Source organism: Schistocerca piceifrons, chromosome 10 (assembly GCF_021461385.2).
Source record: "Schistocerca piceifrons isolate TAMUIC-IGC-003096 chromosome 10, iqSchPice1.1, whole genome shotgun sequence".
In the NCBI taxonomy this organism is placed as follows: domain Eukaryota; kingdom Metazoa; phylum Arthropoda; class Insecta; order Orthoptera; family Acrididae; genus Schistocerca; species Schistocerca piceifrons.
In genome coordinates this window covers 24,458,483-24,471,257 of record NC_060147.1, presented here as the reverse complement: position 1 = coordinate 24,471,257, position 12,775 = coordinate 24,458,483, and the positions used below count along the sequence as shown (strand labels likewise).

The 12,775-nt window shown below is 40.8% G+C and overlaps 1 protein-coding gene across 1 annotated transcript in view; it reads right to left on the bottom strand.

The window, feature by feature from the left end:
* The window catches only part of LOC124718975 (meiosis-specific nuclear structural protein 1-like), a 94,384-nt gene that overhangs the window by 68,281 nt on the left and 13,328 nt on the right, over nucleotides 1-12,775 (bottom strand). The window contains exons 2-3 of the mRNA XM_047244646.1: nucleotides 10,618-10,806; nucleotides 1,423-1,532 (exon numbers count right to left, since the gene is read on the bottom strand). Of these exons, the coding sequence (XP_047100602.1) occupies nucleotides 1,423-1,532; nucleotides 10,618-10,806 (299 nt within the window). The remainder of the gene's footprint in view (nucleotides 1-1,422; nucleotides 1,533-10,617; nucleotides 10,807-12,775) is intronic.

The window sequence follows — 12,775 nt, the reverse complement described above, 5'->3', positions numbered from 1 at the left end:
TCCCAATCTCTTCTCATGTGATTTCCATATTTTTGGAGCCCTGAGGAAAGACATTCGTAGCCACCACTTTGCTTCGGATGCAGAGGTGCGGACTGGGAAACAAGCACGGTTCCATAGGCAACCACAAACATTTTTGCGTGAAGCCATTGATGGTCTTGTTTCACAGTGGGATAAATGTATTAACAGTTACGATGATTGCTTGTGGAATAATAAACCGTTTCGTTACTGTTTCTTCCTGTCTGACTTGCTTTCATTTGACTACCCTTTATAGCTAGTAAAGTAAAATGCAATCAAGAAAACTAGTAAGTCATGAAACAGAATTGCTCACCTTCAATAGGTGAAATTTTTAATATTGTTGGTAGACATGTATAAAGGTTTGAGAAAGGAACCCAGTTTTTTTGGGATATTAGTCCCTTCCCAGGTACAAAAGAGGGTGAGATTGAAAAATGTAATAAGGAAGGACAGGCCCCTCAAACCTCAAAAGGAGGGGAGACAAAGTCATTCATCTGTTAGATTCAAGACAGAGCAGTGTCCAAAAGCTTAGCAATAATTTAAATTTTTGAACTGATCCACAATTGGGTGTGAGGTCATTGCTGTAGTCAGCTTAGAAGCTAAAATGTTGACTCAGCCACACATACTGCAAAAGCTGGATAATTTAATGTAAGGTACATATCTTCATTGTCATAAATATTTACACACAATAATCTTCACTGCAAGTAATATGTTCACAAATTTTCATTCAAACAAAGTTCTCTCAGTAATGTCATTATTAGAGAGAAATAAAAAAAAAAACAAAAAAGTCACTAAAAATGTTATGGTCATTACATTATTATATAGATTTATTATATAGAAATAAAAACACATAAGAAATCAATAAAAATTTCGTGGTCACTTCCCTTCTAACCAGCAAAAATAAATCAGTGAATGCTGAGCATGAACGTGATTGGGAGTCAACATGCGGATATGTTTTCCTGGACGAGGATCAGCCAGGTGCACAAACTTCTAACATTGGATCTCTACTGACATTCACACTCAGCATATATTGATTTATGCTGATGGGTATTGTTTCAAAACAGGACATGGTTACATGATATTTTTATCGATTTTGATGTGTTTTACCTTTTTACAATAATGGCACTGAGTGAGAAATTTGGATGGATGAACATTTATAGATTCATTCCATACAAAGAAGATTTTTATGTATAGATATTTCTGATGAACACATTACATCATTACTACTTTTATGTTACCTTTGGCTTAACTTATATTTTCGCACTCAAGATTTAGATCTTATTTACGCAACTCTTGACTGCTGAATGCCTTAGCTGTATGATTTTATTCCACCCCAGACATTCTCACATTATACTGAAACCGCATATTTCAAATATTAATGAATTTAAATTAGACTGAAAGAGTTATTACCTGAGCTTCAGCTGCACTATCTCTTGCCTCTTGACTTTATCCATTTCCTCTGCAAGAACCTCATCCTGATGGAGCCGATTAAACAGCAGTTCTCGCTGCAGACTTTTTGGCTGTGGGGAAAAAATAATTATTTGTCGTCTGTGAACCTTTCGACAAATATTCTCGACACTACACTACCGATCCTCAGCACTGAGCACATTTGCCTACCTGCCTTCCTCTTTCCTGTTTCCATCCCACTCTTTTCATCTTCTACAGATTCAATGTACAGCATAAATTCCTGACACTTACAGATCACACTGTGTGACACATCTGAGGGCAAGAAAGTGTGCCACCATCACAAAATCACTCTCTGTTACAGTGACAGGTGTGTAGTGAACTGGCCATGATGGTGGCAACTGTTCCATTTACAAATACTGCACTGAAAGAATGGCTAGCGCTTACCTCTGTATGAGTGCAAATTTCATTGACTTTATTAACACAGTCATTTCTCACATTGCACGTGGCAGGAAGTAATATGTTGCTTAACTCTTCCTGGAACATGTACTCTGAAATTTTACAATCAAATATCTCTGTAACAGACACTGGCTCTCTCATAGAGTCTGCCCCTGGTGTTTGATGAGCATCTCTGTAATACTACTGGTGATAAAACAAACGACTCTTCTTTAGACATTCGCTTTCTTCTCTACTGATATGATCGAGTGCTGGCCTCAGAGTAACAAGTAGGACACAAGAATTGGCTGACTGAGGTTTTGTAAAGCACCTTTTCCAGTGGCGTGTTACATTTCCTTAGGATTCTCCCAATGAATCTGTCTGATATCTGCTTTTCATACAACTAGTTTTATGAGATCATTCTACTTATATCGGTCCAGCCACATGATCCTAGACATTTTATAGCTGTTACTTAATCTATTGATTTATTGCCAACTGGCAAAACCACCTCACCTCCCTCCACAAACCAAGGCTTAGATGTTGTGTGTGTGTGTGTGTGTGTGTGTGTGTGTGGAGTGTGAACACCTGCACCTGATTTTAGTAGACCTCAAGATCTCTAAGAGTAGTTTCAGTATGGGGAACGATGCTCTGAGCAGCTTGGACACACATTCCAAGCCAAGCAAATTGTAACTGAGAAACTCCTGAGTGCCTCTCAGAAGACCAATTCTCGTCCAAGTCACAGGAGGAGGGCGACGCAACAAATTAGGGAATGGCCCACTGGGGTGAAGTACAGTGTGTACTTCAAGTGCCCCAGGACCAGTGTGGTAGCTGTGAAGGCTCTGTAGGAACTCTGAAAAGTGGTGGCTAATGGGACTCTAGTGAAGCTGTGACAGGCCTATGTAGCAAAAAGTGGATCAGCAACCAAAGGTACCGAGCGAGGTGGTGCAGTGGTTAACATACTGGACTTGCATGCGGGAGGATGATGGTTCAATCCTGCATCTGGCCATCCTCAATTAGTTTTCCGTGATTTCCCTAAATCACTCCGGGCAAATGCCGGTTCCTTTCAAAGGGCATGGCCGACTTCCTTCCCCATCCTTCTCTAATACGATGAGACTGATGACCTCCCCCCCAAATCAAAGACAACTAGCCTCAATAAGAATGGACATACAAGACAACAACCTGGCAAGGCAAACAAAGTACAAATTGCAACTTGGAACACTGACAGGAAAGATAGAGGAAATAATGGATATGATGGGCAGGAGAAATATACAGGGCTATTACAAATGATTGAAGCGATTTCATAAATTCGCTGTAGCTCCATTCATTGACATACGTCACAACACACTACAGATATGTAAAAAGACTCATAAAGTTTTGTTCGGCTGAAGCCGCACTTCAGGTTTCTGCCGCCAGAGCGCTCGAGAGCACAGTGAGACAAAATGGCGACAGGAGCCGAGAAAGCGTATGTCGTGCTTGAAGTGCACTCACATCAGTCAGTCATAACAGTGCAACGACACTTCAGGACGAAGTTCAACAAAGATCCACCAACTGCTAACTCCATTCGGCGATGGTATGCGCAGTTTAAAGCTTCTGGATGCCTCTGTAAGGGGAAATCAACGGGTCGGCCTGCAGTGAGTGAAGAAACGGTTGAACGCGTGCGGGCAAGTTTCACGCGTAGCCCGCAGAAGTCGATGAAAAAAGCAAGCAGGGAGCTAAACGTACCACAGCCGAAGGTTTGGAAAATCTTACGGAAAAGGCTAAAGCAGAAGCCTTACCGTTTACAATTGCTACAAGCCCTGACACCCGATGACAAAGTCAAACGCTTTGAATTTTCGGCGCGGTTGCAACAGCTCATGGAAGAGGATGCGTTCAGTGCGAAACTTGTTTTCAGTGATAAAGCAACATTTTTTCTTAATGGTGAAGTGAACAGACACAATGTGCGAATCTGGGTGGTACAGAATCCTCACGCATTCGTGCAGCAAATTCGTAATTCACCAAAAGTTAACGTGTTTTGTGCAATCTCACGGTTTAAAGTTTACGGCCCCTTTTTCTTCTGCGAAAAAAACGTTACAGGACATGTGTATCTGGACATGCTGGAAAATTGGCTCATGCCACAACTGGAGACCGACAGCGCCGACTTCATCTTTCAACAGGATGGTGCTGCACCGCACTTCCATCATGATGTTCGGCATTTCTTAAACAGGAGATTGGAAAACAGATGGATCGGTCGTGGTGGAGATCATGATCAGCAATTCATGTCACGGTCTCCATGCTCTCCCGACTTAACCCCATGCGATTTCTTTCTGTGGGGTTATGTGAAAGATTCAGTGTTTAAACCTCCTCTACCAAGAAACATGCCAGAACTGCAAGCTCGCATCAACGATGCTTTCGAACTCATTGATGGGGACATGCTGCACCGAGTGTGGGAGGAACTCTATTATCGGCTTGATGTCTGCCGAAACACTAAAGGGGCACATATCGAACTTTTGTGAATGCCTAAAAAACTTTTTGAGTTTTTGTATGTGTGTGCAAAGCATTGTGAAAATATCTCAAATAATAAAGTTATTGTAGAGCTGTGAAATCGCTTCAATCATTTGTAATAACCCTGTAGATATTTTATGTATGGGAGAGACACGATGGAAGGAGAAGGCAATATAGAGCTGAGGAAAGGTTACACAGGTTGTGTTGGAGTGGAAATGAAGAAGGATAACAACAGGCAGTGGGAGTTGTTGTGAGGGATGTCTAAAAGGAAGAGGTACGGAGGAGCAACAACAGGATAATGAAGGAGTAAAGAGGTGGTTCAAGTGTATGCCCCTCAAGTGGGCTGTACATCTCAAGAGAAGCAGGCCTTCAAGTAACAACTACAAAAGCAGTTGGACCGACAAAGGATAATAGTCATGGCAGATTTGAATACGCATGTAGGGAATGAAAGACAAGGGTATGAAAATGTACTTGGTTCAGACAGATGGGGAAGTAGAAATGAAGAAGGAAAGAGATTGCTGGAATTCTGGAAGAGAAATGGTTTAGTGATACGTAACTCGTGGTTTTGGAAAAAAGGGAGCCATAAAGTAACATGGTACAGCAGGAATGTAGCACAGAAATCTTTGGTGGATTAGATGCTCCATGACTGGGAAATTAAGAAGACAGTAACAGATATAAAGGTATTACCATTTGAGGCTCTGGATGGTGACCGCTGGCTACTGGTAATGAGTATGAGAATCATTAAGGAATGGAAGAAGACAGAGAACCAGGAAAGGAGAATCAGAGTATGGAAATTGAAGGAAAAGGAAGTAAATGAAGAATACCAGGAGATTATAAGGGAAAGGGTACCAAAGAATTAACCAAAAACAGGAGAAAAGGACTGGGGGCGATTTAAAAGTGCTGTGGTAGATGTTGCAGTAGCTGTATGAAGAAGGACAAGTGGCAGAAAAAGGTGGAAGGTGACACTTTGATGCAATGAAAGAGTCAAGGATATAGTGGGGAGGAAAAACAAGGCCTTCAGACTGTGGTTCCGAGAAAGGACTGAATCAGCAAGAAAGGAGTATTTTTAAAAAAAGGGGGGAGGGGCAAATAAGACAATCGCTGAGGAGAGAAGAAATTGAATGGAAGAATGGACAAATATGATAGAGGAAAATAGTAGAGGAAGTAAGAAATTACTATATGGAGCGAACAAAAGTAAGAGTAGGGGTTTGAGAGAGGATACAACAATGATGGATAAATGTGGTTCATAACAAAGAGTCACTGAAGATAATGTGGAAGGAGTACTTTGAGCATTTGCTAAATTTGAATGGACTTGAATGAGGATAATAGACTGAAGGACGTAGAATTAAAGTACTGGGGTGGGAGGAAGAACCTGAGATGGAAAGAAAGGAAATGGCACTGGACAAGATGAAAGGTGGAAAGGTACCAAGCATGGGTGAAGTAAGGGTCAAAATGGTGAAGGTAGCAGGGGAGCTTGGGAAATAGTGGCTGTACGGCACGATGAGGCTAGCGGAGAATGAGAAGGAGACTCCAGAAGATTGGAAGAGGGCACTAATTGTCCCTACATTCAAGAATGGGAGTAGGGAGGACTGTAGAAACCACAGGAGTTGCACACTAATACCATGCTGTACCACAGTATACGAAAAGATCCCAGAGAGCAGAATCCAAATAAGGATTGAGAACAAATGGAGAGACGAACAGTGTGGCTTCAGACCTGGAAGGTCAACTGTTGACCTCAGATTCGCAGTGAGGCAGCTGCACGACCACCTCTACGAATTTGGAGAAGACCCGGTGGCGCCCTTTATCGATACAAAAATGGCATTTGATAGCGTGTGTAGGAGTAAGATCTGGGATACACTAGAAAAGAAGGGAGTGGAAAAAGAGACAATAAGCAGAGTGGAGGAAGGAAGTTTACTGTAGACACCTGAGTTGTGTGAAAGTGGGAAATGACTGGACAGATTGGTTCCAGCAAACAAGTGTTGTGAAACAGGGAACTGCACTGTAACCTTTCCTCTCCATAGTGGTTTTGGATGAGATAATGACTAAATTTGCAGAAAAATCTGGAGAAGACAAGCTGACAGCAACAGTGTGCACAAATGACTTGATGGTCTGGGGAAACAGGGAGGAGGAGATCCAGAAAAGCTAGATGCTTGGGAAGAAACCGTGAGGCAGTACGAATTGAAATTTAATGTCAACAAATGTGAGATCCTGGTTACAACTAGAAAGAAAGGCAGACCAACTAGCAGAATAAGGATCGGATACGAACAACTGAAGATGGTGGGAAGTATCAAGTACTCGGGAAGTGCGATGAATGAAAGTGGAAGAGATAAGAAAGATATTAGTGAATGTGGCAGAGAGGCAAAAGCATTCCTGCAAACTCTTCCTACAAACTCCCACAAATACATCCTGCAAAAAAAGCAAAGAAGTAATGTATAAGTTACTACATCCCAGTGCTGAGCTATGCACTGAAACACAGGTAGTGAAGAAAAGAGATGTAAGTAGATTACAGGCATGACCTCTGAAGTAGTGTAGGAGTAACAAGGAGAGAGAGGATGAGGAATGAAAGGGTCAGAAAAATAGTGAAAGAAGAACCCTTTAGAGTAGGACAGAAACTTCAAGGCTAAGATGGTATGGACACTTAAAGAGAATGGGAAACAAGGTGATTCCCAAGAAGGTACATGAAATGAACAGGCAAAGGAAATGATCAAGAGAAAGACCAAGGTGTTGAGCAGTGGGTTGGAAAAAGAGGCGAGGACTGGACCAATGTGAACATGTATAGAAGGTGGGAAATCACAACTAGACGGAGAAACTTATGTTCAGACAGACTGGAAACTGTTCAACATGATTATGATGAAACTCTTGAGTGTGGATTACATTCATATGTAAATATGGCTACCAGCTCTCTCTCTCTCTCTCTCTCTCTCTCTCTCTCTCTCTCTCTCCCCCTTCCAAACACAAACAGATCTGCCAGAAGAAAGAGCCACTGGCTCCAAAAATGAAACCTTTTTGTGTGTGTGCAGCTTGGAGAGTAGATTTTTTTTATCTATCCTTTCACATTACCCTCTACCTTTTAGATGTTACATAAATAGATACTCTTCTATGAAATAGAAGGTAGCCTCAAGGAGAAACTTCTTCAGTTTGTTTTCAAATTTAAGTTTGCTGTCAGTCATACATTTTGTATCACTGGCTAGGTGATCAAAATTTTTGAGCTGAAGTCAACCTTAATGTGAAATAATTAGTGTCACTTTTTTCTTCTGTTAACAGCAAACAGAAATTAAGTGAAGGGCATGTAATGATCTGGGGCTGCTTTTCCTGAATGGCTCACACCACCAGCTTTGCTCTGTGAGAAGATAAATGCGGGTATAATGAAAATATTTGAGGCAAAAAGATGTTTATTTATGTAAAAATTTTCTGTCTCAGTCACAAAGTATTTCCATTAACATGCAACTGATTTCAGTGTCTCATACCATCATCAGATATAAAATTCTCGGCTACGAGTACAATGAGGTGATAACTGATGGCATAGCGACATGCACACGTTCAGATGGTGGTAGTATTGCGAACGCAAGGAATAGAAGGAGAGTGCATTGGTGGAGCTGTCATTGGCACTCAGGTGGCTCATGTAAAACGATTTCCAATGTGATTCTGGCCACACAGTGGGAGCTAAGAGACTTTGAAAGTGGGGTGGTAGTTGGAGTTAGACGCATGGGATATTCCATTTCAGAAATCATTAGGGAAGTTAGTATTTCGAGATTCACACCGTCAAGAGTGTGGCGAGAACATCAGATTTCAGGTATTACCTCTCACCACACACAACACAGTGGTCAACAGCCTTCACTTAACAACTGAGAGCAGCAGTATTTGCACAGAGTTGTCAGTGCTAACAGACAAGCAACACTGTGTAACATAACCACGAAAATCAATGTAGGACACATGATGAATGTTGACAGTGAGCAAAATCTGGCATTAACGGGCTGTGGCAACAGATGAGTGATGCGAGTGCCCTCGCTAACAGCACGACATCGCCTGCAGCGCCTGTCCTGGGCTTGTGGGCACATCAGTTGGACCCTCAATGACTGGAAAACTGTGGCCTGGTCAGATGTGTCTCAAATTCAGTTCGGTAAGGGATCACAGTAGATTTCGAGTGTGGCACAGGCCCCATGAAGCCACGGACCCGAGTTGTCGACAAAGGCACTGTGCACGTTGGTGATAGCTCCGTAACGGTATGGGCTGTGTTTACATGGAACGGTCTGAGTCCTCTGGTCCAACTGAACCGATCACTGACTGGCATTAGTTACGTTCGGCTATTTGGAGACCATTTGCAGCCATTCGTCGACTTCGTGTTACAGATGACAGCGCGCCATGTAACCGAGCCACAATTATTTGCACAGAACGTTCTGGACAGTACGAGCAAACAATACGGCCTCCTTAATCGTCTGACACGAATCTCACCAAACATTCGTGGAACTAATTGAGAGGTCATTTTGTGCATAAAATCCTGCACAATTATGAACGGCAGCATGGCGGCGTGGTTCAATATTTCTGCAGGGGACTTACAATGACTAGTTGGATCCTCGCTGCGTCAAGTTGCTGTGCTATGTCGGGCAAAAGGTGGTCTGACATGATATTAGGAGCTATTGTGCAATTTTATATCTGACAATGGTGCATACAGCATTGAAACCAGTCATATGTTAATAAAACTAATTTGCAATTGATACACATTATTTTTACGTTACTAAGAGGACTTCAATCATTACAACCCAATGTCACATTCTAATAACATGTTTGCCACAGTGCACCAAGAATTCAATGTTCAGACTAAAATGACACTCATAATCAGGAAACCCACACCCTAGAATATGCCACTCAGTCCAACTACATTTGTACTATGCATGATTACTGCTATAGGTAACTTTCAAAACAGAAAAAACTATTTTATTCTCTTTTTTTCCATTCACTAAACAAAATCTTATTTCTGCGGAAATTGAGCTTATGAAAATAGGATTTTCAGAATACAAAAGCATGCTAGTGAATTATGCCTGGTGCTAGTTCTAGAACATCCTGCACTTGACTAATGAGAATAGGATTTTTGGAATGCAGAAGTGTGTTAGTTGAATTTTGTCCAGTGCTAGTTCTAGAACATCCTTCACAGACATCTTCATACACATTTGGTAGTTTGAAAACTGTTTCACAATACATATATCTGTTTATGTCCATTGTCAATACCAATGCTTCTCTATTCTGAAAAGAAGTGCAAAGCAGAAATATAATACTAGCATTAAAAACTTGAAGGGCTTAACACCAGTACAGAAAGAAGTCAGATACATGGACACTTATGTATTTTGACTTGACAACCTTTTAGATAATGATGAAGGTCTTCTACATAACATGCAATGTTAAGATTGAACTAAATAACTTTTTGTTGGGCAACTCCTTTAACTCCATTGCAGACTGACTTAAGAGAAAGTCTTGTGATAAATGTTTTAGGTTATTTTATCGTTAATATTAGCAGTGTATCAGAATTATATTGCACAGTGTTAACACAAAGTACATTAACCGCCATTTCACTGCCACTAATGGGAGGATATTTGCCCAGTTCCCATTCTTCACGTGCTTGCTGTTGTCGAATGTCCTAAAACATGTACCAGAAGAACTAGCCAGTTTTCAGAGTAGTGTATGTGCTCTATTGAAGAAAGTTGCGGCTGTTAATAATATCTACTGTATGTTTTGTAGTTTTTAAAAATTTAACTAACTTGAACTTTTTTTAAATAATGCTGGGTAAACCTGTCTCTTTTATAAGATTAACCACTTATAATTTGGGTAGTTCGAAAGTATATTACTCAGGACCCTTGAAATTTCAGTGGCATATGTTATATTCTCAAGAAAAATAATGGCTTATTTTATATTTTCAAGAAAAATAATTAGACTACTATTTGTCACAAAAACAAAAAATAACAAAGGAGCAAAAAAACAATTAATTTTATTTTCTCAAACGATAGCCCATGCTTTGTTGATTGTTTTGCAAAACAATTTTTAGGGATTGTCTCTTTTTAAATGAAGTCACTGTTCCTTATACCAATGAAAATTTTGTCCACGTCTTTCTGTATCTCCTCATGACTGTCAAACGATAATACTGCCCTGTAGACAACCGCAGCAGCAGCATTAGTAAATAATCTTATAATGCTGCTATTCCTATCTAATAAATCATTTAATGGTTTCCCACTAGATAATGGTCGAAGAATTATCATCTCTAAAATCTGGAATGTAGGACTCATTTATCTTCACCTTGCCGATCCGTTCTTCCTTTTCGGCTTCCAACTTGGCGATGCGCAGCTTCTGCAACGTCTGCCGCCCCTCGGCCCGGAGGTCCATCTTCATCCTCTCAGCCTCTATAGCTTCCAGCTGCGCCATAGTCTGGAGGGCGCTAACCTCCTTCAGCCTGCGCTGTTCCTGCAGGTGCTTCGTTGCAAAACTCTGGAATGTCAGAGTTTATGAACATTTAAATTATAATTAAAGTAAGAATCTGAATAACTGAGATAGCATAAAGAAACTAATCAGAACAACAGCCTTAACAGAATTAGATTAGGATATCAAAAGACTTGGATCAAATCCAAATGTCTCTCCCTCACAGGTGACCTAGTAGACACAGTAGTCTCGATATTTCACGTCTCATAATTTCCCATAAATCTGAGCCTCATAAAAAATAAAAAAAGAAACAAGAAAAAAATAGACTGTATAGTGTATCAATCCTAGATCCGTTTCCTCCACTCGCTCGTAGCACAACCCCTGTCGAACCAATCACTCCTTTTGGTTTTGTCGGTGCCAGTGGCCTCATGCACATGCTTCTCCTGGTTTTTGATACTTTAGACAAGCAAAGCTTTTGCTGAAAGTGCTGTTTTGGGTTTCTCATTGTTGGCACAGCACAGTATTGTTTCATTTTCTTTATTGATTGTTTCTGTTTGTATGCCTATAAATAAGTGATGTAACAATGGAGAGGAAATTTGTGACTTTAAAAATGTTTAGTTACAAGCACTGAGATGAGGGAGGGGGAAAAAATTGCTCTTGAATATAGTTTCAGCAAACTTACTATTGGTGACTCGTGAAGAAACCGGCTTAAATTGCAACAGTTTTCCATAAAGAAATGATATGAAGGATCTTCTAACTGAAAGGCTATAAAGAAGTCAGAGTTTGAAAAAAAAAAAAAGTGAGGCACTGTTGATGTGGTTAATTCTTTTCATTATTGTTTTATTTCTTTTCCCCACACAAGTTTTGATAGTCCGAATTTTCAACGGCTCGAGGTGGTCTTGATCCTGTTCACCTTGAACTATCGAGACTACGTCGAATAAAGTACTCGAGCTTTCGATAACTGTCTCCACCATTGTCATCGAGAGTTAAAATCACTGACTGCCTGGGCTGCGCAGTGTTCTGCTTATAAAGACACAAAAGCAACATCTGGAATCTTGCAGACAGTGCACTAGAGGCAAGCTGGGCAGCTTGTAGCATCTCCGTTGCACTACAAGACCGAATAACATCACCCTGATGCCAGGGACTGCTGCCACGTTCAAAACGGCCACACTCACTTCTCCACAAGCATCAGTCCTCTGTCTTTCTTTGTGTCTGATGTCTAAAGCCTGCCCCGCCCCTACCAAGGGTGTACACCTGATCGCTGTTAAAATTGTTGCTGTTTATTTTAATTGTAGACTCTTCCTTTACAGGAGAAGCCCAATATGATAATGACTGTGGCAAAACTTTCATCTTTTCTACATGTAATTCATGGCTGGTTTCTAGATAATGTTCAGCCATAGCCAACGTTTAAAGTTCCTTTTGTTTAATATGTTGAGAATGCCCTGCACAACACTCAGCAACAGTGAGAATAGTTTTCTTATATAAACACAACGACTAGCAGGGTAATACGCATGCTGAAGAGACAGAGGCTGAGAACTGTGTTTTGACCTCCCAGATAAGAGATACGATACACTCCATTAAAGACAACACATGTCTTTGAGTTCCTGGTGTGTATGGTGTCCCCTGTGAATATGGCAGTATTTACATAGCAGAGGTTGAAAATACCACTTCAGTTGTAAATTTCTTTATTTTCACATGACTGATAGAAGCCCATCTTCAGGTGTCATAGCTGTGCTGTGGTCCCCGAGCGCCGCATGTACCAGGCGCAATGAGCTGCCTGTGAGCATGTGAAAATTAAGAAATTTACAACTGAAGCGGTGTTTTCAACCTCTGCTATAATGCTCAGTTGCGGATGTTCTTCCAACAGGATTGTTTGTAGTATTTACATAGTACTAACAATTTGCACTGTTCTTCATCATTGTACAGAGCATTCACAACACATTAGACAAAGGTAACTTGACCATTGTCTACAAAATTGGAATAAAATACTACGAGAAAACACAAAAGTTTCGACTCAAATATCATTGTATTGGGATTT